Source organism: Entelurus aequoreus, linkage group LG23, assembly GCF_033978785.1.
Source record: "Entelurus aequoreus isolate RoL-2023_Sb linkage group LG23, RoL_Eaeq_v1.1, whole genome shotgun sequence".
Lineage (NCBI taxonomy): Eukaryota > Metazoa > Chordata > Actinopteri > Syngnathiformes > Syngnathidae > Entelurus > Entelurus aequoreus.
In genome coordinates this window covers 6,692,088-6,718,501 of record NC_084753.1, presented here as the reverse complement: position 1 = coordinate 6,718,501, position 26,414 = coordinate 6,692,088, and the positions used below count along the sequence as shown (strand labels likewise).

The 26,414-nt window shown below is 38.6% G+C and overlaps 1 protein-coding gene across 5 annotated transcripts in view; it reads right to left on the bottom strand.

The window, feature by feature from the left end:
* LOC133640923 (NHS-like protein 1) overlaps nt 1-26,414 on the bottom strand; it is a 309,204-nt gene that overhangs the window by 121,521 nt on the left and 161,269 nt on the right. The window contains exon 1 of one of the 5 annotated variants that reach the window (XM_062034636.1): nt 12,566-12,653. The exons of the other annotated variants lie outside the window; for them this stretch is intronic. Within the exon in view, the coding sequence (XP_061890620.1) occupies nt 12,566-12,581 (16 nt within the window). The 5' untranslated portion in view covers nt 12,582-12,653. Of the gene's footprint in view, nt 1-12,565; nt 12,654-26,414 lie in introns of those variants that run through there. 5 annotated transcript variants of the gene reach the window in all.

Here is a 26,414-nt window from a genome sequence, read left to right as displayed (position 1 = left end):
TAACTAAGGTGTGGCTGTAGCTTGTTTACTTCAGATACGGTCAGTCATTTGTTCAACTTCTTCAGTTTTACTGGTGGTGTTCCTCAAGGTTCCATTTGAGGTCTCATTTCTGCTCCGCCGCGCCCTGTCTGTGGAACGCTCTCCCTGACCACCTGAGGGCACCTCAGACTGTGGATGCTTTTAAAAAAGGCTTAAAAACCCTTCTTTTTAAAAAAGCCTTTTTTTTTTTTTTTAGATATATGCATACTAGTTCTAGCTATTTGGCTGTTGTAGTTTTTAGTTTTATTTATTTTTTATTATCTTTTCATTTTTATTTTTTTTAATACACTGTAGCACTTTGAGGTTGGTTACTCAATGTAAAGTGTTTTTTACAAATAAAATCTATTATTATTATTATTATTATTATTATTATTATTATCATTATTTGGGCTATTCAACTGGTGGCCAATAAGTTCAGTTCAAACAACTTATGAGAGACTCACACTTTTGCTGTCATAGAGATGATCATTGACTAGCTTTTTTGCAGAAGGTCCTTAACCCTTGTGTAATGTTCATATTGTTGTTACTCAGCCAGCGTTTGTGGGTCTGATGGACCCGTTGCCTCACAATCAAACAAGTTTATGTTAAAATTCTGAACAGATGTTTACCTTATCCCAATAAGCATCTGTTCAGTATTTTAACATAAAAGTGTTTGATTGTGAGGCATTAAAAGCCACAAAATGCAACGGGTCCATCAGACCCACAAACGCTGGCTGAGTAACAACAATATAAACGTTGTAGGGAAAATTTATCTGCCAGTTTCTGCATCCCACAGGGATTCTTCTTTTGTGTTTCTGCACCTGCGGTTCCCACACAAGGTTGCAACATTGTTTGTCAACACTGTCTGCTCTCATTTTCTCGCACATTTGATGTTCTGTGTACCTACACTCTGTCCTCCTCCTGTCTAGGCCTGCTGTGTGTGTACACAGAACATCAATTTCCACACTTCTATTAGCGGACCCGGACATCTTATACTGTATGTAATAGAAATGTGTAGGGGGGGGTGTATGGTCATTAAATATGTATTCTGATATATGTTCTTCACAGAAAATGAGCCAAAGTCAGTGAGTCTCAGTTTGAAAAAATAATTCATTGTATCATTTTTCTTTTAATAAAAAATGGAAACGGGTCCCACAGACCCGAACACCGCACAAGGGTTAAAAACAGCAGAGCGCTTCTGTAACCACAATGAACTGTCTACTGTAGAGGACGCTGGTTCTCTGGACTATACAAAATAAGACCCCTGGTCCTTAGCTTTCTGGAAATATGGCCCCCAAAACTATTTAGTTGAATACCCTTGATTTAGATCCATGTTACAGTCATTCCAGATTGTTTAGTAGTTGTCAGCTAACATCCCTAACGACAAGCATAAACCTACTCGCTTCAATCGTGTTTGTGAGTCAGATTCTCGACTTATCTTGTTTTTCATTCCTGGGCTTACAGTACATGGGCTCCTCAGATGAAGACATCACTGATATAACATCCAGAAAGCCACAGGTCTGGACAACCCTAAAGAAGCTTACGCTCAAAGTCAGGGCTGCTGGCTGTGGAAAGACATGGACCAGGGTTGGATGAGGGGGCTGGGAGGGCAGTTTAAATCATAACAGTCAATCTGCATCTTTGGCAACCACAAGAACCGACTCTCTTGGTCGGATCATGGGTGGGCGATGTCATGTACAGAATCTGGGTCAGTTTGCTGTGCTTGTTGGACACTGTTGGGTTAGGGATGATCGTTTGCAGAAATTCCCTTCATGGATCATCGAGAAATTGTGCCTTAATTTATAGCAGGGGTGTCAAACACAAGGCCACCGTGCAATTATGGCTGCCCTCGGAGGGCCGTTTGTAACAGTCAGTGTTTCCCACACATTCATTTATTTGTGGTGGCCCGCCACGAAAGAATTAAGGCCGCCACAAAAAATTGTTATTTCTTTTTTTTAAATTTTTTTTGTTCTGTCCAGCTTCTCAGGCAAATCATATAGTTGATGTAGATGCCCATATCGGATGTTCAGATTTACTTTACAAAAGAGAAGTGTAGGATCAAGATTTTTGGAGCTCTTTGTTCAGTGGATCAGATGTTTGATGAAGCTCTGTGTCTATCTACCACCACTACTGTTTTCTGTTTATTTGTTACTGACTGTGGCAGGACACCTCTGCCTCTGTTTCACTTTATGTTGCTGGTAAATAATATGGTTGTAGTAGTAGGCTAAAGTTAAATTATTTAGTATGCACTAATTAAAGGGGCAGAGCTTTAAGAGACATTTTAGCTTTTATATTTTTATAAGATATATTTTTTGTAAGAACCACAATTAATAAATATATTTCAGTGAATAACTTATTGTTCAAATCTGTATATAAATATGTACATAAAGTGTTGTAATTATATTGTCAAATGGATGGATGGACGTTTAAAACAAAACTGTTATTATTAATTAGTAAGTATACATTTTTTGAGCCTTTTTAGAGAAAATCATATCATTGTAGTAAAGTATGCAAATTACTCAATGATGTCATTGTGACCACGCCCATAGCCACGCCCCACCGCCACAGATATCTTGGCAGTTTATGGGAAACACTGAACAGTGAATATATGAATGTAACCTATAATAGTCTCGTTACAGAATCTGCATTGACAACTGTTTTTGATTATTATAGGTTTTACAGACAGATTAATGAATAACTTGCTTTGGAAATCATAAGTCAAGGTGTCAAGCGAATATTAACATATTCATTTTGATTACCAAAAAAAAACTTCTTGTTGCATGATCACATAATATTAAAGTGTAGAACATACAGTACAGGCCACAAGTTTGGAGACACCTTCTCATTCAATGTGTTTTCTTTATTTTCATGACTATTTACATTGTAGATTGTCACATCAAAACTATGAATGAACACATGTGGAGTTATGTACTTAACAAAAACAATGTAAAATAACTGAAAACATGTTTTATATTCTAGTTTCTTCAAAATAGCCACCTTTTGCCCTGATTACTGCTTTGCACACTCTTGGCATTCTCTCCATGAGCTTCAAGAAGTAGTCACCTGAAAGGGTTTTCACTTCACAGGTGTCATAGTTTTGATGCCTTCAGTGACAATCTACAATGTAAATAGTCATGAAAATAAAGAAAACACATTGAAATGAGTAATTATAGTCTGCAAATGATGTGTTGTTGTTGAGTGTCTGTGCTGTCTAGAGCTCGGCAGAGTAACCGTGTAATACTCTTCCATATCAGTAGGTGGCAGCAGGTAGCTAATTGCTTTGTAGATGTGTGAAACAGCGGGAGGCAGTGTGCAGGTAAAAAGGTGTCTAATGCTGAAACCAAAAATAAACAAAAGGTGAGTGCCCCTAAGAAAAGGCATTGAAGCTTAGGGAAGGCTATGCAGAACGAGACTAAAACTGAACTGGCTGCAAAGTAAACAAAAACAGAATGCTGGAGGACAGCAAAGACTTACTGTGGAGCAAAGACGGCGTCCACAATGTACATCCGAACATGACATGACAATCAACAATGTCCCCACAAAGAAGGATAAAAACAACTGATTGCTAAAACAAAGTAGATGCAGGGAAATATCGCTCAAAGGAAGACATGAAACTGCTACAGGAAAATACCCAAAAAAAAGAAAAAACAATCAAAATAGGAGCGCAAGACAAGAAGTAAAACACTACACACAGGAAAACAGCAAAAAAAAGTCCAAATAAGTCAGGGTGTGATGTGACAGGTGGTGACAGTACACCTACTTTGAGACAAGAGCTATAGTGATGCATGCTTGGTTATGCTTTAAAGTCATATCCAACAATTGCCACAACGACTTTTTACTGTCAATTGAGTTTCGTTTTTAATGATTTCTGCTGTTGGTGTGCCTCCGCATTTTTTCAATGCAAAAAAATGTGCCTTGGCTCCAAAAAAATGCTATTGCATGGAGTATATATTTTCTGTCAACGTTAAAAGAACAAAAACATCATTTCCAGCCTTTCGCAGGCCAAATTAAATATTGTGGCGAGCCAGATCTGGCCCTTGGGCCTTGGGTTTGACACAAATGACTTATGGAATAATCATTATTATTCCTGTATTTTTTAAGAAGAAGGAAGCAAGACCTTGTACAATTCAACATTTGATCAACATTTGGGAGGGAAAATAGGCCATGAAGTCACACAAACTGTGTCTAGCTTATTGTGGCTTTTTTCCTACTCCAAAAGGAGCAGCCTCAACAAGAAGAACAATGTACACAGAAAGTTGCACAAAAGAAGTAGACTAACAATAAGCATGTGTTCTATTGGTTTTGCGATTTTACAGCGGTTGACTTCGTTTTTTTACACTTGTCAATGTCACGAGGGGGTTTTGGGGCTCACTGCGGACCGGGTCCTTCTCCCGGGAATGCAGAAGGGACAACTCCGGACGACAGCGTGAGGTAGGGGATGATTTTAATCTTCTCAAGAAATCTCGGCAGGGCATGAGGTAAACAAACATAAACTATGGCGTGGAACAAACACGAAACTGTGGCATGAAACAAACAGCATAAACTGTGGCTTGGAACAAACACGAAACTGTGGCATGAAACAAACAGCATAAACTATGGCTTGGAAAAATCCCGAAACTGTGGCATGAAACAAACAGCATAAACTATGGCTTGGAAAAATCACGAAACTGTGGCATGAAACAAACAGCATAAACTATGGCTTGGAACAAACACGAAACTGTGGCATGAAACAAACAGCATAAACTGTGGATTGCAACAAACCCGAAACTGTGGCATGAAACAAACAGCATAAACTATGGCTTGGAACAAACACGAAACTGTGGCATGAAACAAACAGCATAAACTGTGGATTGCAACAAACCCGAAACTGTGGTATGAAACAAACAGCATAAACTATGGCTTGGAACAAACACGAAACTGTGGCATGAAACAAACAGCATAAACTGTGGATTGCAACAAACCCGAAACTGTGGCATGAAACAAACAGCATAAACTATGGCGTGGAACAAACACGAAACTGTGGCATGAAACAAACAGCATAAACTGTGGCTTGGAACAAACACAAAACAGTGGCATGAAACAAACAGCATAAACTGCGGATTGGAACAATCACGAAACTGTGGCATGAAACAAACAGCATAAACTATGGCTTGGAAAAATCACGAAACTGTGGCATGAAACAAACAGCATAAACTATGGCTTGGAACAAACACGAAACTGTGGCATGAAACAAACAGCATAAACTGTGGATTGCAACAAACCCGAAACTGTGGCATGAAACAAACAGCATAAACTATGGCGTGGAACAAACACAAAACTGTGGCATGAAACAAACAGCATAAACTATGGCTTGGAAAAATCACGAAACTATGGCATGAAACAAACAGCATAAACTATGGCTTGGAACAAACACAAAACTGTGGCATGAAACAAACAGCATAAACTGTGGATTGGAACAAACACGAAACTGTGGCATGAAACAAACAGCATAAACTATGGCGTGGAACACACACGAAACTGTGGCATGAAACAAACAGCATAAACTATGGCGTGGAACAAACACGAAACTGTGGCATGAAACAAACAGCATAATCTATGGCTTGGAACAAACACGAAACTGTGGCATGAAACAAACAGCGTAAACTATGGCTTGGAACAAACACGGAACTGTGGCATGAAACAAACAGCATAATCTATGGCTTGGAACAAACACAAAACTGTGGCATGAAACAAACAGCATAAACTATGGCTTGGAACAAACACGAAACTGTGGCATGAAACGAACAGCATAATCTATGGCTTGGAACAAACACGAAACTGTGGCATGAAACAAACAGCGTAAACTATGGCTTGGAACAAACACGGAACTGTGGCATGAAACAAACAGCATAAACTATGGCTTGGAACAAACAGCATAAACTGTGGCTTGGAACAGAACTGGGCAAATTAAGGTCCGGGGGCCACATGCGGCCCGTTGAGTTTTTCAATCTGGCCCGCCGGACATTCCCAAATCATTTTTTTTAGATGTTTAAGATGGAAAGTGTAGCTGCCATTATTATTATTAGGGACGGCGTGGCGAAGTTGGGAGAGTGGCCGTGCCAGCAATCTGAGGGTTCCTGGTTCAATCCCCACCTTCTACCATCCTAGTCACGTCCGTTGTGTCCTTGAGCAAGACACTTCACCCTTGCTCCTGATGAGTCCTGGTTAGCGCCTTGCACGGCAGCTCCGCCATCAGTGTGTGAATGTGTGTGTGAATGTGGAAATAGTGTCAAAGCGCTTTGAATTCCTTAAAAAAGGTAGAAAAGCGCTATACAAGTACAACCCATTTACCATTTACCATTATGATGTGCAGTGATGTTTTCTAATGACCATAAGTCTTCAACTATACTAAGTCTTTCAATGCTTGGAATCTGCACTTTTGTATGATATACTAGTTACTATGGTAATTTAATTAGTTACTATGGTCATCTAATTAGTTACTATGGTCATCTAATTAGTTACTTTGGTCATCTAATTAGTTGCTATGGTAATCGACGTCACAGCAGCTCAGGGGGCCGGGCTGTGTGTATATATATATATATATATATATATATATATATATATATATATATATATATATATATATATATATATATATAATCTATTAGGGCTGCAACTAACGATTAATTTGATAATCGATTAATCTGTCGATTATTACTTCGATTAATCGATTAATAATCGGATAAAAGAGACAAACTACATTTAAATCCTATCCAGTATTTTATTGAAAAAAAACAGCATGCTGGCACCATAATTATTTAGATTATTGTTTCTCAGCTGTTTGTAAATGTTGCAGTTTGTAAATAAAGGTTTATTTAAATAAAATAAATACAAAATAAATAAAATAAAAAAATTAATAAAAAAATAAAATAAAATAAAACTCTGCGCATGCGCATCCAACGAATCGATGACTAAATTAATCGGCAACTATTTTAATAATCGATTTTAATCGATTTAATCGATTAGTTGTTGCAGCCCTAATATATATGTATGTATATATGTATATATATATATATATATATATATATATATATATATATATATATATATATATATATATATATATATATATATATATATATATATTTGCGCACTAATTGACTGAAAGAGCACGCACTTGGTGCGATGATGTCATGTTATCCATGGAAAAATGCATTTTTAGACAATATGATTTGCCTGAGCGGCTAGGAAACTTGTTGCCTTTCCATTTAGAACAATAAATTAGTTTTTAGTATAAGTTTGCCGGTGTCAAGAAATGTAATGCTCGGCGTAGCATTTACTTATTTAAGAATATTTTTCAACATATTGAGCAAAAAGGTCTCTTTTTTGTCTACCAAGAAAAGTGCACTTGTTATTAATGACAATATACTTATTTTAAGGTATTTTGGAGTTCATTGAGGTTAGCTAATTTGACTTGTTTTGGAAAGTCTTGACAAGCCGTATTTTCTTGTTCTATTGGCAGATAATTTTGCTGAGTTCGAATAAAATACCCCACATTTTTGTATTTTTTTTTTCTTGTTTTTGAACACTGACTTTTTGCAGTGTGGTAACCAAACCAAACTCAAGAGATGTCACAAACAGGAACTAAAAGAGTCCAAATCTAACAGAAAATAACAAAAACATCTGCAATGCCCCCCCCCCCCCAAAACAACAAAAGTTGACCAGCTTCCAAAAAAACCTGCAAAGTTGTATCCAATGTTCAAGGTTCACCTGTACCGCACACACAAAAACCGCAGCGGTATCTGTTTGGAGTCGTATTGTGCTAACTTAGTGTCCACACCAAGTGTCTGACGTGTCACTTGGTGTGGAAACTCCAACTGTCAGCATGTATTACTGCACACAGCTGGGCTTTATACCCCAAACAGTCCAAGGCTTTTATCACTTCTGGCAGCAAGAGAAAGGACGCAAGGATGACATCTTCCAGACTACTTCATAGGGGCTTCTTAATAGGTTTCTCCACAAAGTAGGGCAAATATTAAAACATCCCCGCGAGATGACCACCGTAATGATCTCACATGCATTCTTCGGAGGTGATGAAGAGGCTCCGTGCAGCCAACAGCAACGCAATAAGAGGCGTCATGTTGCCGGAGTACAGTTTAAGTCGGTGTTGTTTAACCAGTGTGCCGTGAAAAATACAGTCTGGTGTGCGGTGGGAGATTATGGCATTTCGCCTCATTTTTTGCACGCCGGTAATTATAATTCGCAAATAATGTGCCGTTGTTGAGTGTCTGCACAGACACTGCAAAAAGTCAGTGTTCAAAAACAAGAAAAAAAAAATACAAAAATGAGGGGTATTTTATTTGAACTAAGCAAAATTATCTGCCAATAGAACAAGAACATTTGGCTTGTCAAGACTTTCCAAAACAAGTCAAATTAAAGCTGCAAGCAGCGATGGGCGGGACCGACTTTGACGGCACATAAAATCCAAACCGGAGCAGTAATTAAAACTCTTTGGTCGACTTTTAATCAGAAGGGTTCAATCTCTCTCCTGTGCTAGTTTGAAGCCGACACGACAAACGCGCTCAGAGGAGATCATGTTTGAAAAAAGGTGACCGGTTTTTACAAAACTTTTGTTTTGAAGGGGGAATTGCCAACTTCCTGTTGATTTTTGCTCAGGGTTGTCAGTGTATGAAATGTAGGTCTAAGTGAGACCTACATAGAGGTTTTTGTTTCATGTCTCTAAGACATTCCTACTGGAAGTTACAGGCAGTTCTGTCTGTGTTTTCTTCCTAGGAGCAGTTTTGTCTGTTTTCTTCCTAGGGGGCGCTAGAGCGCAATTTTGAGTTTTGGGGTTTTTTTTTTTTATTAGATCGCAATTTTCGCCAGTCCTGATGTGTGTGTCCAGTTTAGTGAGTTTTAAAGCATGTTAAGGGGGTCAAATTATAGCTCAAAGAGGCAAAAGTGACTGTTTTTACAAAACTTTTGTTTTGAAGGGGGAATTGCCAACTTCCTGTTGATTTATGCTGAAGGATGTCAATGTATGAAATCTAGGTCTAAGTCAGACCTACATAGAGGTTTTTGTTTCATGTCTCTACGACATTCCTACTGGAAGTTACAGGCAGTTCTGTCTGTGTTTTCTTCCTAGGAGCAGTTTTGTCTGTTTTCTTCCTAGGGGGCGCTAGAGCGCAATTTTGAGTTTTGGGGTTGGGTTTTTTATTAGATCGCAATTTTTGCCAGTCCCGATGTGTGTGTCTAGTTTAGTGAGTTTTGAAGCATGTTAAGGGGGTCAAATTATAGCTCAAAGAGGCAAAAGTGACTGTTTTTACAAAACTTTTGTTTTGAAGGGGGAATTGCCAACTTCCTGTTGATTTATGCTGAAGGATGTCAATGTATGAAATCTAGGTCTAAGTCAGACCTACATAGAGGTTTTTGTTTCATGTCTCTACGACATTCCTACTGGAAGTTACAGGCAGTTCTGTCTGTGTTTTCTTCCTAGGAGCAGTTTTGTCTGTGTTTTCTTCCTAGGGGGCGCTAGAGCGCAATTTTGAGTTTTGGGGTTGGGTTTTTTTATTAGATCGCAATTTTTGCCAGTCCTGATGTGTGTGTCTAGTTTAGTGAGTTTTGAAGCATGTTAAGGGGGTCAAATTATAGCTCAAAGAGGCAAAAGTGACTGTTTTTACCAAACCTTTGTTTTGAAGGGGGAATTGCCAACTTCCTGTTGATTTATGCTGAAGGATGTCAATGTATGAAATCTAGGTCTAAGTCAGACCCACATAGAGGTTTTTGTTTCATGTCTCTACGAAATTCCTACCGGAAGTTACAAGCAGTTTTGTCTGTGTTTTTTCCTAGGGGGCGCTAGAGCGCAATTTTGAGTTTTTTGATTAGATCGCAGTTTTTGCCAGTCCTGATGTGTGTCCAATTTGGTGAGTTTTGAAGCATGTTAAATTACAGCTCAAAGAGGCGGCGGAATAATATTAATAAAGAATAAAACGCTAGAATAACAATAGGGTCCTCTGTCCCAAAGGGACATTGCGGTCCCTAATTCGCTAACTTCAATGAACCCAAAAATAGCTTAAAATAAGTATATTCTCACTAATAACAAGTGCACTTTTCTTGGTAGAAAAAAAAAAAAGAGACCTTTTTGCTCAATATGTTGAAAAATATTCTTAAATGAAGTAAATGCTAGTGCCATTATCTTGACATAATGATCGGCATTACATTTCTTGAAACCAGCAAACTTACACTAAAAACTAATTTATTGTTCTTAATGGAAAGGCAACAAGGCAACTGCTTGTTACTCTCAGGGTTTTGCTCGATATAATTTTTTTTACTAATGTTTTGGTGATGTGTTTATGGCCGACAATAAAGAGTTTTGCTCAGTAAAGTGATGGATGGAATTCATGTCCTCAAAGCGTCTCGACAGACGTCACAATATTTGAACAATGATGACGAAAACTGTTTTCTCTGTCGTGTCCGTGTGTCGAAAATTGTTATGCGCTTATTTTTTTATTTGATTTTGTGCGCAGCATAGATTTGCCGTGCGCAGAGGACGCTGCTACAGGAAAATACCAACAAAACAGGAGCAGGAAGGCTATGCAGAACGAGACTAAAACTGAACTGGCTACAAACTAAACAAAAACAGAATGCTGGACGACAGCAAAGACTTACTGTGGAGCAAAGACGGCGTCCACAATGTACATCCGAACATGACATGACAATCAACAATGTCCCCACAAAGAAGGATAAAAACAACTGATTGCTAAAACAAAGTAGATGCGGGAAATATCGCTCAAAGTAATACATGAAACTGCTACATGAAAATACCAAAAAAAAAGAAAAAACTATCAAAATAGGAGCGCAAGACAAGAAGTAAAACACTACACACAGGAAAACAGCAAAAACTTCCAAATAAGTCAGGGTGTGATGTGACAGGTGGTGACAGTACACCTACTTTGAGACAAGAGCTATAGTGATGCATGCTTGGTTATGCTTTAAAACAGGGCTCACCAACCTTTTTGAAACCAAGAGCTACTTCTTGGGTACTGATTAATGCGAAGGGCTACCAGTTTGATACACACTTCAATAAATTGCCAGAAATAGCCAATTTGCTCAATTTACCTTTAACTCTATGTTATTATTAATAATTAATGATATTTACACTTAATTGAACGAACACAAAAAAAATGACAATTACATTTTGAAACATAGTTTATCTTAAAATTCAAAATTCAACCGAAAAAAAGAAGAGAAAAAATAGATAACTTGAATCTTTTTTAAAAAATTAAAAAAATAATTTATGGAACATCATTCGTCATTTTTCCTGATTAAGATTAATTTTAGAATTTTGATGACATGTTTTAAATAGGTTAAAATCCAATCTGCACTTTGTTAGAATATATAACAAATTGGACCAAGCTATATTTCTATCAAAGACAAATCATTATTTCTTCTAGATTTTCCAGAACAAAAATTTTAAAAGAAATTCAAAAGACTTTGAAATAAAATTTAAATTTGATTCTGCAGATTTTCTAGATTTGCCAGAATACTTTTTTAAAAATTTAATCATGATAAGTTTGAAGAAATATTTCACAAATATTCTTCCTCGAAAAAACAGAAGCTAAAATGAAGAATTAAATTAAAATGTATGTATTATTCTTTACAATAAAAAAAAAAATTACTTGAACATTGATTTAAATTGTCAGGAAAGAAGAGGAAGGAATTTAAAAAGGTAAAAAGGTATATGTGTTTAAAAATCCTAAAATAATTTTTAAGGTTGTATATTTCCTCTAAAATTGTCTTTCTGAAAGTTATAAGAAGCAAAGTAAAAAAAATAATGAATTTATTTCAACAAGTGAAGACCAAGTCTTTCAAATATTTTCTTGGATTTTCAAATTCTATTTGAGTTTTGTCTCTCTTAGAATTAAAAATGTCGAGCACAGCGAGACCAGCTTGCTAGTAAATAAATAAAATTTAAAAAATAGAGGCAGCTCACTGGTAAGTGCTGCTTTTTGAGCTATTTTTAGAACAGGCCAGCGGGCGACTCATCTGGTCCTTACGGGCTACCTGGTGCCCGCGGGCACCGCGTTGGTGACCCCTGACTTAAAGTCATACCCAACAATTGCCACAACGACTTTTTACCGTCAACTGAGTTTCGTTTTTTTAATGATTTCTGCTAGTGGTGTGCCCCGGGATTTTTTGGCTCAAAAAAAGGTTGAAAAACACTGCTTTAAGTGACTAAAAAAGTTAGTATTAGTTCATTTCAATACACTTTTTTTGACCTGCTAACACAGACCGAAGCACACACTCAGTATGAGACATTACAAGCGAGCACCAAGAAGACGAGTGGGAGGAATGGGCTCAGTGAACTGGTCGTAGGAACAAAGTGGAAATGATTAAAGGGAGACGGGAGGTATTAAAGAGGAAAAAAAAGCGCGAGGAAGGATATTGCAGGGAGGAAACTGCAGTGTGACACACATTAGTTTACACAAAGGAGGGATGGAGGTCAACTTTTCTTTGTCTCAAGGAGTAAGAGGCAAAAGTGCTAAAACACACTCATGCGTCCACTTACCTCTCAAACAGAACATGTCCTTTTTTGTATTTACTTCCACATTTGTCCACAAGAAACCTTCCTTCCTTCTTGCCGCTCACTCACACAGACACTGACACTTAGGCTGCTTCCTCCCCGCCGCCTCCTGCTCGCCATCGCCCCCTCCCACTCCCACTCCTCCTCCAGTCGCACACACTCGCTTACAGCGGCAACACGGCAACCTCTACACCGCAGGAAACCGCTTTGCAAGCCCCCCCCCCACACACACACACACACCACCCCTACACACCCCTCATTTGCTTGCATCTATCTAGCCAAGCGTTTGTCAACCACTGTGAGATATTGTCTGGTGTGCCGTCGGAGGTTATCTAATTTCTCCTAATTGGGTTAATTTTTGCAAACCAGTAATTACAATCCGAGTGTTGAGTGTCGGTGCTGTCTAGAGCTCGGCAGCGTAACCGTGTAATACTCTTCCATATCAGTAGGTGGCAGCAGGTAGCTAATTGCTTTGTAGATGTCGGGAATGACGACGATGGTTTGCAGGTAAAAAGGTGTCTAACGCTTAAACCAAAAATAAACAAAAGGTGAGTGCCCCTAAGAAAAGCCATTGAAGCTTAGGGAAGGCTATGTAGAATGAAGCTAAAACTGAACTGGCTGCAAAGTAAACAAAAACAGAATGCTGGACGACAGCAAAGACTTACTGTGGAGCAGCAGACGGCGTCCACAAAGTACACCCGTACATGACATGGCAAGTCCACAACGTCCCCACAAAGAAGGATAGCGTCCGCACAACTCGGATAGTCTCGATTGCGAAAGCAAAGCAGGTGCGGAGAATAGCGCTCAAGGAAGACATGAAACTGCAACAAAACGGGAAAAGCCACCAAAATAGGAGCGCGAGACAAGAACGGAAAACACTACGCACAGGAAAACACCGACAAACTCAAAATAAGTCAGGGTGTGATGTGACAGGTGGTGACAGTACACCTACTTTGAGACAAGAGCTATATTGTGCCGCTAAGAAAAGCCATTGAAGCTTAGGGAAGGCTATGCAGAACGAAGCTAAAACTGAACTGGCTACAAAGTAAACAAAAACAGAATGCTGGAGGACAGCAAAGACTTACTGTGGAGCAAAGACGGCGTCCACAATGTACATCTGAACATGACATGACAATCAACACCAAAATAGGAGTGCAAGATAATAACTAAAACACTACACACAGGAAAACAACAAAAAAGTCCAAATAAGTCAGGGTGTGATGTGACAGGTGGTGACAGTACACCTACTTTGAGACAAGAGCTACATTGTGCCGCTAAGAAAAGCCATTGAAGCTTAGGGATGGCTATGGGAAATTAAACTAAAACGGAACTGGCTGCAAAGTAAACAAAAACAGAATGCTGGACGACAGCAAAAGACTTACTGTGGAGCAGCAGACGGCGTCCACAAAGTACACCCGTACATGACATGACCGTCCACAACGTCCCCACAAAGAAGGATAGCGTACGCACAACTCGGATAGTCTCGATTGCAAAAGCAAAGCAGGTGCGGAGAATAGCGCTCAAGGAAGACATGAAACTGCAACAAAACAGGAAAAGCCACCAAAATAGGAGTGCAAGATAAGAAGTAAAACACTACACACAGGAAAACACCAACAAACTCAAAATAAGTCAGGGTGTGATGTGACAGGTGGTGACAGTACACCTACTTTGAGACAAGAGCTATATTGTGCCGCTAGGAAAAGCCATTGAAGCTTAGGGAAGGCTATGCAGAACGAAGCTAAAACTGAACTGGCTACAAAGTAAACAAAAACAGAATGCTGGAGGACAGCAAAGACTTACTGTGGAGCAAAGACGGCGTCCACAATGTACATCTGAACATGACATGACAATCAACACCAAAATAGGAGCGCAAGACAAGAAGTAAAACACTACACACAGGAAAACAGCAAAAAAGTCCAAATAAGTCAGGGTGTGATGTGACAGGTGGTGACAGTACACCTACTTTGAGACAAGAGCTATAGTGATGCATGCTTGGTTATGCTTTAAAGTCATATCCAACAATTGCAACAACGACTTTCTACTGTCAATATCAACTACAGAGTTTACATTTTTAATGTGTTCTGCTTGTGGTGTGCCTCCGCATTTTTTAATGAACAAAAATGTGCCTTGGGGGTAGCGGGGGGGTGTATATTGTAGCGTCCCGGAAGAGTAAGTGCTGCAAGGGGTTCCGGGTATTTGTTCTGTTGTGTTTATGTTGTGCTACGGTGCGGATGTTCTCCCGAAATGTGTTTGTCATTCTTGTTTGGTGTGGGTTCACAGTGTGGCGCATATTTGTAACAGTGTTAAACTTGTTTATACGGCCACCCTCAGTGTGACCTGTATGGCTGTTGACCAAGTATGCCTTGCATTCACTTGTGAGTGTGTGAAAAGGTGTAGATATTATGTGACTGGGCCGGCACGCAAATGCAGTGCCTTTAAGGTTTATTGGCGCTCTGTACTTCTCCCTACGGCCGTGTACACAGCGGCCTTTTAAAAAGTCATACATTTTACTTTTGGAAACCGATACCGATCATTTCCGATATTACATTTTAAAGCATTTATCGGCCGATAATATCGGCAGCCCGATATTATCGGACATCTCTAATAATAACATCATTTTATGATTGCGGTTAGGGAATGCGCATATGAAACTGGTGGGGTTCGGTACATCCAACAAGGTTAGGGTTAGGGCGATAATATCGGCAGTCTGATATTATCGGACATTTCTAATTTTTAAGAATGTTCATCTTGAATCCAGTTTTCAGCGCACAAACGTGTGTTAAAAATAGTCCTGTGTTAACGACACCTACGTCACAAAAAGGGAAAATGATTGCTATTTCAGGGAATGTGGATCGTCAGCAGTTCACCATGAGGCGGGGGGCCGCTGGCTTGACGTCAACCGACTACACCCTGATCAAATATAATCACTTTAATCCCCACAGTTCAACTCTTTGGAGCAACTCCAAGCTTGGTGCAGCTCAAATTAGCTGCGTTTGACCAACCGTATAATAAAGGTCCTGTCCCACAGTTGGGAACTGGAAATAGGTATGCAACAATTAACCCGGTTTTATTATTAAACGTAATTAAAAATGTCACAATTATTCAATTACAAATGCTCCGCTTCACTACTACATCTACATTACATACACAACCTGCACGGAAAGAAAACAAAGAAAAACTCATACCAGGGTTTCCCACACATTCATTTATTTGTGGCGGCCCACCACGAAAGAATTATCTCCGCCACAAATAAAAAATAAAAATAAAAAATAAATTTAATTTTTTTTTTTTTTTTTTTTTTTTTTTTTTTGGTCCTCGCCAGCTTCTCAGGCAAATCATATAGTTGATGTAGATGCCCATATCGGCTGTTCAGATTTACTTTACTTTGTTGCCTTTATTAAATGTATTTATATCAGAAACACAACATGTGTATATAACAAAGGGTGCAAAGTCTGCAGGCAGTAGGAAACACATGGTTAAGTGGAGGGAGTAAAACTGATGGCAGTCTCAAGTTCAAGATTTTTGGAGCTCTTTGTTCAGTGGATCAGATGTTGGATGAAGCTCTGTGTCTATCTACCACCACTACTGTTTTCTGTTTATTTGTTACTGACTGTGGCAGGACACCTCTGCCTCTGTTTCACTTTATGTTGCTGGTAAATAATATGGTTGTAGTAGTAGGCTAAAGTTAAATTATTTAGTATGCACTAATTAAAGGGGCAGAGCTTTAAGAGACATTTTAGCTTTTATATTTTATAAGATATATTTTTTTGTAAGAACCACAATTAATAAATATATTTCAGTGAATAACTTACTGTTCAAATCTGTATATAAATATGTACATAAAGTGTTGTAATTATATTGTTGGATGGATGGACGTTTAAAACAAAACTGTTATTATTAATTAGTAAGTATACATTTTTTGAGCCTTTTTAGAGAAAATCATATCATTGTAGTCAATTATGCAAATTACTCGATGATGTCATGGTGACCACGCCCATAGCCACGCCCCCACCGCCACAGGTATCTTGGCAGTTTATGGGAAACACTGATATATATTTTTTAAATATTCCTGAAGTTAATAGTTTTCTTTAGGGATGTCCGATAATGGCTTTTTGCCGATATCCGATATTCCGATATTGTCCAACTCTTTAATTACCGATACCGATATCAACCGATACCGATATCAACCGATATATGCAGTCATGGAATTAACACATTATTATGCCTAATTTGGACAACCAGGTATGGTGAAGATAAGGTACTTTTTAAAAAAATTAATCAAATAAAATAAGATAAATAAATTAAAAACATTTTCTTGAATAAAAAAGAAAGTACAACAATATAAAAACAGTTACATAGAAACTAGTAATGAATGAAAATTAGTAAAATTAAGTATTAAAGGTTAGTACTATTAGTGGAGCAGCAGCACGCACAATCATGTGTGCTTACGGACTGTATCCCTTGCAGACTATATTGATATATATTGATATATAATGTAGGAACCAGAATATTAATAACAACCCTTTTGTGTGAATGAGTGTAAATGGGGGAGGGAGGTTTTTTGGGTTGGTGCACTAATTGTAAGTGTATCTTGTGTTTTTTATGTGGATTTAATAAATAAAAACAAAAAAACAAAAAACGATACCGATAATAAAAAAAACGATACCGATAATTTCCGATATTACATTTTAACGCATATACCGATATTATCGGACATCTCTAGTGTTCTTTCACACATATGATGTGATGCTACTCCTACTGTATGTGTAAAAGACAAAGTATATGCGTGAGTCATGGACGCGCTAATCCCACTTCTATTGCTTGCAGGCCGCGACACGTTTGCCAAGACCAGATGTCGCCAGTTATGGGCTGAGCGTGAAAAAAAAAAAAGCTTCTCTGGAAATAATCAACATATCGAACACACAAGCTGCTACCAGACTAGATCATAAAATCTTCCTCCACCGGTCTGTTGACTTTAATTGGACACTGTAGACCCAAAAGTGTCTCTTATTAACCTCCGCTATAAAACCACTCGCTCGGAAGAAATATTTCTGAGGTCATCTTAACGACTGCTCCTTCTCAGGCGAGGGCGCTGGAAGTACAAAGAGCATAAGACATGGAATTAATTTTCAGTCCTAATCAAATTCGCTCGGAAAAAAAAAAATTCCAAAAGTATTGCAGTATAATATAATTTAAAAGGGAGTTTCTACATTATTTTGTGGGCTTTTTTTGCGAGCCGAAAAATGTCTAAATTTGCGGCAGCTTTTTCGTAAAGTTGTGGCAATATTTTGACGATTTTTTTTTCCAATAAAACTGAATAAACTTGCAATTTTAACTTCTCGAAGCACAGGATTGAAATAGGGTTGTACGGTATACCGGTGTTAGTATCGTACCGCGATACTAATGAATCATATTCAGTACTATACCACCTCTAAAAAGTACCGTGGTATCATCCAAAACTAATGTCAAGTATCAAAGAAGAGAAGAATAAGTGATTATTACATTTGAACAGAAGTGTAGATAGAACATGTTAAAAGAGAAAGTAAGCAGATATTAACAGTAAATGAACAAGTAGATTAATAATTCATTTTCTACAGTTTGTCCCTCATAATGTGTACAAAATAATAGGTGAATAAATGACACAATATGTTACTGCATAGACTAATTAGGAGTCTTTGTTTGTTTACTTACTACTAAAAGACAAGTTGTCTAGTATGTTCACTATTTTATTTAAGGACTAAATTACAATAATAAACTTATGTTTTATGTACTTTTGTTAAAATAAAGCCAAAAATGACATTTTTTGTGGTCCCCTTTTATTTAGAAAAGTATCAAAAAGTACCGAAAAGTATGAAAGTACATTTTGGTACCAAAATATTGGTATGGAGACAACACTAGATTGCAACAAAATGGGAAAATAAATAGCTGTATTGTTGTTTTATGCCAAACGCAGACACTAGATGGCAGTAAAAGCACATAATCAGAGCTCCTTGTCAAATTACTGTCATGTTTCAATTCATAACTAATAATAATAATAATTACAGAGTATAGAAAGAAACCACACCAAAGTCCTCCATAATGTCCGCCGTCTGCAGACATTCTCCGTCTATTTCTTAAGCTTGAAAAGTGTCAGTCCGTCCTAAACTTTCCTTTTAATTCCAACATATTTACTCCCGCATGTTAAGAACATTTGTGAATTGTTTACAGTGATCTATGGCGTTCATTGTTGTTGGTAAATGAGAGAGGATGAGAGGTTATCATCACACTTCAACATCTCTGTTTTTGCTAGGTTGGCAAATAACTTGAGCAAATACATGTTAAGTTGTGCTATTTTAGGCTTCATAATGCGCCAAACATTTTCAATGGGAGACAGGTGTGGACTACAGGCAGGCCAGTCTAGTACCCGCACTCTTTTACTATGAAGCCACGCTGTTGTAACACGTGGCTTGCTGAAATAAGCAGGGGCGTCCATGGTAACGTTGCTTGGATGGCAACATATGTTGCTCCAAAAGCTGTATGTACCTTTCAGCATTAATGGTGCCTTCACAGATGTGTAAGTTACCCATGTCTTGGCCACTAATACACCCCCATACCATCACACATGCTGCCTTTTACACTATAACAATCCGGATGGTTCTTTTCCTCTTTGGTCCGGAGGACACGACGTCCACAGTTTCCAAAAACAATTTGAAATGTGGACTCGTCAGACCACAGAACGCTTTGCATCAGTCCATATTTTCTTCATTTTCAAAACCAATTAAATATACACTTTTTTTTTAACCTTTGGGGCTCGCTCAAGTTAGGTCCTAGGGACCCAGAAGGGTTTCAGTCTTAAAAAAGGTTAAAAATAAGTCACCCAATTTTTGGGGGCAAAAATACAAAATATACAATATTTTTCCCAAAAAAGATTTTCAAAGTGGAATATTTGATGTGAAGTCATTTGATCCCTATAGGTCAACAATTAATATCAAAATTGATTAGAATTTATTATTATTATTATTTTTATTTTTAGCAAAGACAGGTGTTTTTTAATTCCACTAAGATTTTGGGGGATCCAAAAGTGCCCCACTCATATAATGGTCATGCTTTTTTATTTATTATTTTTTTTACATTGAACACTTAAATCTCTTTATCAGCTTCAGATAATATATAGTGTAATTAGTTTAGTATATTTATAATAACGATTGTATTAGTATTACTATATATAATTTTTATGTATTTTTTAAAATAATTTTCATATTTTTCGTGGTTTTTTTGTTTGTTGTATTTGTGTCCTTTTTGTCCTTAAATCAGTCAATAATTCATAGCAACATTGATTTTGACTCATTATTATTTTTTGAAAAATTATTTTGAAAAATTGTGTTTTTAGAGTCAACCATGCAACTTTTTTTCTCGTTGCATTTCACCTATTTGCTCTTTTATTCCACATTTTAATGTTTTAAAAAAAAAAAAGTTTTAGTATTTTCAGAATTATGTGCCGCGGGCCGGTAAAACATGAGCTGTGGGCCGCAAAAGGTCCCCGGGCCACACTTTGGACACCCCTGATCTAAGATGAGGCGGCGTTTCTGGGTGTTGTTGATAAATGGCTTTCGCTTTGCATAGTAGAGTTTTAACTTGCACTTACAGATGTAGCGACCAACTGTAGTTACTGACAGTGGTTTTCTGAAGTGTTCTTGACCCCATGTGGTGATATCCTTTACACACTGATATCGCTTTTTGATGCAGTACAGCCTGAGGGATCCAAGGTCTGTAATATCATCGCTTACGTTTGTTTAATGGATGCATTAAACAATGTAACAAGGTTTTCCAAGTGGGTAGTGGGGGGGTGTATATTGTAGCGTCCTGGAAAAGTTAGTGCTGCAAGGGGTTCCCTGTTTTTGAAACCGATACCGATAATTTTGAAACCGATACCGATAATTTCCGATATTACATTTTAAAGCATTTATCGGCCGATAATATCGGCAGTCCGATATTATCGGACATCCCCAGTTTAGAGGGTTGTAAATAGTTTTAAATTATGCAAGTGGGTAATAATCATGATTAATCAAAATCCAAAGGTGTGATTAATCTGATGTTTTTTTTAAATATCATTTGACAGCACTAAAGTACTATCTATCTATCTATCTATCTAATATATTCAATATTGGAGGGTAGGACTACAAATACAGTACAAATACAATGACCCTGGAGGGTAGGACTACAAATACAGTACATACATAATGACCCTGGAGGGTAGGACTACAAATACAGTACATACATAATGACCCTGGAGGGTAGGACTACAAATACAGTACATACACAATGACCCTGGAGGGTAGGACTACAAATACAGTACATACACAATGACCCTGGAGGGTAGGACTACAAATACAGTACATACATAATGACCCTGGAGGGTAGGACTACAAATACAGTACATACATAATGACCCTGGAGGGTAGGACTACAAATACAGTACATACATAATGACCCTGGAGGGTAGGACTACAAATACAGTACATACATAATGACCCTGGAGGGTAGGACTACAAATACAGTACATACATAATGACCCTGGAGGGTAGGACTACAAATACAGTACATACATAATGACCCTGGAGGGTAGGACTACAAATACAGTACATACATAATGACCCTGGAGGGTAGGACTACAAATACAGTACATACATAATGACCCTGGAGGGTAGGACTACAAATACAGTACATACATAATGACCCTGGAGGGTAGGACTACAAATACAGTACATACATAATGACCCTGGAGGGTAGGACTACAAATACAGTACATACATAATGACCCTGGAGGGTAGGACTACAAATACAGTACATACATAATGACCCTGGAGGGTAGGACTACAAATACAGTACATACATAATGACCCTGGAGGGTAGGACTACAAATACAGTACATACATAATGACCCTGGAGGGTAGGACTACAAATACAGTACATACATAATGACCCTGGAGGGTAGGACTACAAATACAGTACATACACAATGACCCTGGAGGGTAGGACTACAAATACAGTACATACATAATGACCCTGGAGGGTAGGACTACAAATACAGTACATACATAATGACCCTGGAGGGTAGGACTACAAATACAGTACATACATAATGACCCTGGAGGGTAGGACTACAAATACAGTACATACATAATGACCCTGGAGGGTAGGACTACAAATACAGTACATACATAATGACCCTGGAGGGTAGGACTACAAATACAGTACATACACAATGACCCTGGAGGGTAGGACTTCAAATACAGTACATACATAATGACCCTGGAGGGTAGGACTACAAATACAGTACATACACAATGACCCTGGAGGGTAGGACTACAAATACAGTACATACATAATGACCCTGGAGGGTAGGACTGACAGGTTTCGCACTACACGTCTTCTTTCCAAGTACAGGACATGACGAGTAATAAACTTTACTCAGAAGCATTCCAACAGACCACTAAAAGACAGTCTTTGTCAGCAGGTCCAACAGTCATGAAGCTCCGTAATGGCTTTCATAATCCACACAAAGACCTCTTATCTTGACTGCCGTACATCACCGACCCTAACAAGTGGTTACTAGCTGTGTGTCACGGTCAGATAAATCTGTGTCACCCATGAATCACAATGTGCAGGGTTGGTACACCTTCTCCATGGCCAAATTCAAGCACTTTTTAAGGACTTTCAACAGCAAGTTTCCAAGTTTTCCCAGTACCCTTCAATAGGTGAAAACCAGGGTGAATAAATCCATAGCCTTGTTGTTTGAGAACACCAAATGCTGTCTGTAGGAACAATACGGAAACCTAAGCCTAGCATTGAAGCAGCAGTTATCATTAACTGAATGGGACTCCATTGAATCCAATACAAAAAGCTCTGTTTTCATCTCAAAATTCCACAGTATTCTGGTGAATCTTTTGCAATTTGTTTAATGAACAATGAAGACTGCAAAGAAGAAAGTTGTAGGTGGGATCGGTGTATTAGCGGATGGCTGCAGCAACACAAGCAGGAGGACTTTGACGCTAGCCGCCGACCACACGGATGATCGGGTGAAGTCCTTCGTCGCAACATCGATCGCTGGAACGCAGGTGAGCACGGGTGTTGATGAGCAGATGAGGGCTGGCTGGTGTAGGTAGATAGCTAATGTTTTTAGCATAGCTCTGTGAGGTCCCGTTGCTAAGTTAGCTTCAATGGCGTCGTTAGCAACAGCATTGTTAACCTTCGCCAGGCTGGAAAGCATTAACCATGTATTTACATGTCCATGGTTTAATAGTATTGTTGATCTTCTGTCTATCCTTCCAGTCAGGGGTTTATTTCTTTTGTTTCTATATGCAGTTAAGCCCGATGCTATCACGTTAGCTCCGTAGCTAAAGTGTTTCGCCGATGTATTGTCGTGGAGATAAGAGTCACTGTGAATGTCCATTTCGCGTTCTCGACTCTCATTTTCAAGAGGATATAGTATCCCAGGTGGTTTAAAATACAAATCCATGATCCACAATAGAAAAAGGAGAGAGTGTGGAATCCAATGAGCCAGCTTGTACCTAAGTTACGGTCAGAGCGAAAAAAGATGTGTCCTGCACTGCAGTCTAGTCCTTCACTCTCATGTTCCTCATCCACGAATCTTTCATCCTGGCTCAAATTAATGGGGTAATCGTTGCTTTCTCGGTCCGAATCGCTCTCGCTGCTGGTGTAAACAACGGGGAAATGCGAGGAGCCTTTCAACCTTCGACGTCACGCTACTTCCGGTACAGGCAAGGCTTTTTTTTATCAGCGAGCAAAAGTTGCGAACTTTATCGTCGATGTTCTCTACTAAATCCTTTCAGCAAAAATATGGCAATATCGCGAAATGATCAAGTATGACACATAGAATGGATCTGCTATCCCCGTTTGAATAAAAACATTTCATTTCAGTAGACCTTTAAAGGAAAATATGTTGTTTGTTTAACAACACCTCAGTCACCTTTCATTGAGCATATCTAGCCTGATAACTGTGGCTATGATAACAAATTAACAAAAAGACAAAAGCTAATTCAACCCTTGACTAACACCCTCCCCCCTCCACATCCCACCTCCCCGGATTGTAAATAAGCAAATGTAAATAATCAAGTGTATATACCAGACCTGGGCATTGTGCGGCCCGCGGGCCGCATCCGGCCCTTTGTACGTCCCTGTCCGGCCCGCGTGAGGCCAATTATAAATTACAAAATAAATTTTAAAAAGCATCTATTTCGAGTGTGCAATACAACGGTGCTGCTTTTGTTTTGAAAAGCGTTATTTGTATTACTTCCGTGTGGACGTATGCTCGTGCGCGCAGCGGCAATCTCAAATTACAAAATAAATTTAAAAAATCATCTTTGTCGTGCGTGCAATACAACTGTGCTGCTTTTATTTTGAAAAGTGTTATATGGGCGTATGTCCTGTGAGGGAAGGCGCACAGCGACAAGTGATGCCCGCTAAAAAGAGAAAAGTTGATGACGAATGGCGTGTTTTCAACAAGACAAGTAAAGGTAAAGCCGTGTGCTTATTTGTGGTACACACGTTGCTGTGTTTAAAGAATATAGTGTAACGACCTGCTGAAGTAGATGTTGTCTTCTTGAGTTGCGTAAATGAGGAGTGAGGAGACGTGCGTGTGGAAGGAACGAGATATGTTGAGCTGTGTTAGTATAGCTTGCTCAATAAAAGTTTAAAAAGAGCGTCAGACTTGATGTGCACTTCTTCTGGACGCTACAATTGGTGGCAGAAGTAAAACTTTGCGCATACTGCACTGTTTGTGTGCTACGTCATCGGGAGGTACGTGCCACGTGAGGAGCTCGCCGCAAAGAGAGAGAGAGAGAGAGAGAGAGAGAGTGTTTACAGGTGCAGCCACGCTGCTTGCCACGGGGGGAATTCCGCCCTCAATGAAGACTCCCAGGTTTGATGGCAAGGCGAACTGGGAGGCATTTCATCCCACTTCTGACATCAATTGTAGCGTCCAGAAGAAGTGCACACCAAGTCTGATGCACTTTTTAAACTTTTATTGAGCAAGCTATACTAACACAGCTCAACTTATCTCGTTCTTTCCAAAAGGAAAACCAATCCTCACTCCTCATTTCCGCAACAGCAACGCTTCCTCCTTCTTCGCCAATCACCTTACAGGCGTGCTACGTTCACAACGTTTTCTTATCTGGTTAAATAAAGGTTTTACAACAAAGAGGATGCAGGATAAAGTGACAGAAATTGAAATTTTTGTATTGTAATATACATCAGGAAGTGTTGTGTAAGAAAGTGTTAAAAATAAAACCATCAAAAGCCATCTGCTTTTGTATAAAGATAAGTTAGGTTAAATGAAAATATTATTATTATTATTATCTATCTTACGGTATATCAAAAATAATTTGAGCAAAATTTAATTGAAATATTGTCAGTGTGGCCCTCCAGCAGTGCTCGGGTTGCTCATGCGGCCCCCGGTAAAAATTAATTGCCCACCCCTGGTATATACCGTATTTTTCGGAGTATAAGTCGCACCGGCCGAAAATGCATTATAAAGAAGGAAAAAAACATATACAAGTCACACTGGAGTATAAGTCGCATTTTTGGGGGAAATGTATTTGATAAAACCCAACACCAAGAATAGACATTTGAAAGGCAATTTAAAATAAATCAAGAATAGTGAACAACAGGCTGAATAAGTGTACGTTATATGAGGCATAAATAACCAACTGGTATGTTAACGTAACATATTATGGTAAGAGTCATTCAAATAACTATAACATATAGAACATGCTATACGTTTACCAAACAATCTGTCACTCCTAATCGCTAAATCCCATGAAATCTTATACGTCTAGTCTCTTACGTGAATGACATAAATAATATTATTTGATATTTTACGCTAATGTGTTAATAATTTCACACATAAGTCGCTCCTGAGTATAAGTCGCACCCCCCGGCCAAACTAGGAAAAAAACTGCAACTTATAGTCCGAAAAATACGGTACTTGTTCTTATGCTTTCTGAACTCACTATGTCCACTACTTGCTGTACATATCCTACCAAGTCAGTCCTACACTGTTCCAATGTCCATTTCTCTGATGATGCAATTGTTGATGACTGAAGTGTTGATATCAACCAAACCTAACCCCCCCCTCCACATCCCACACCCCGGATTGTAAATAATGTAAATAATTCAATGTATATACTCTGATGATTAACTTGTGTGATGACTGTATTATGATGAATTGATAAACAAGTTAAAAAACTTATTGGGGTGTTACCATTTGGTGGTCAATTGTACGGAATATGTACTGTACTGTGCAATCTACTAATACAAGTCTCAATCAATCAATCAATCAACTTTTTTTTGCTTTGACTGAGGTAATTTAGACCAGTGTTTTGTCTGGTGTGCCGTGGGGAATTCCGCAACTTCACCTAATTGGTCCAAAAATATATTTTTTTGCAAATCAATAATTATAATCTGCTAATAACGTGCCGTTGTTTAGCGTCCGTGCTGTGTAGAACTCGGCAGGGTAACCACGTAATACTCCACGCCAGTAGGTGGCAGCAGGTAGTTCATTGCGTTGCAAAAGTCGGAATGTGTCGGGTGAGACCAGGATGCTTTGTCGTGATCCCAATATGCAGACCACAGCGTGCAGGTAAAAAGGTATGTCATGCTTAAACCAAAAATGAACGAAAGGGAAAGGAAAAGGAAAAGGCAATGGCTGTGCAAAGCCAAAGTAAAACTGAAATGGCTACAAAGTAAACAGAAATGATATGCTGGACAACAGCAAAAACTTACGGCGTCCACACAAAGGAGGATATCAACAACCTAAATAGTCTTGATTGCTAAC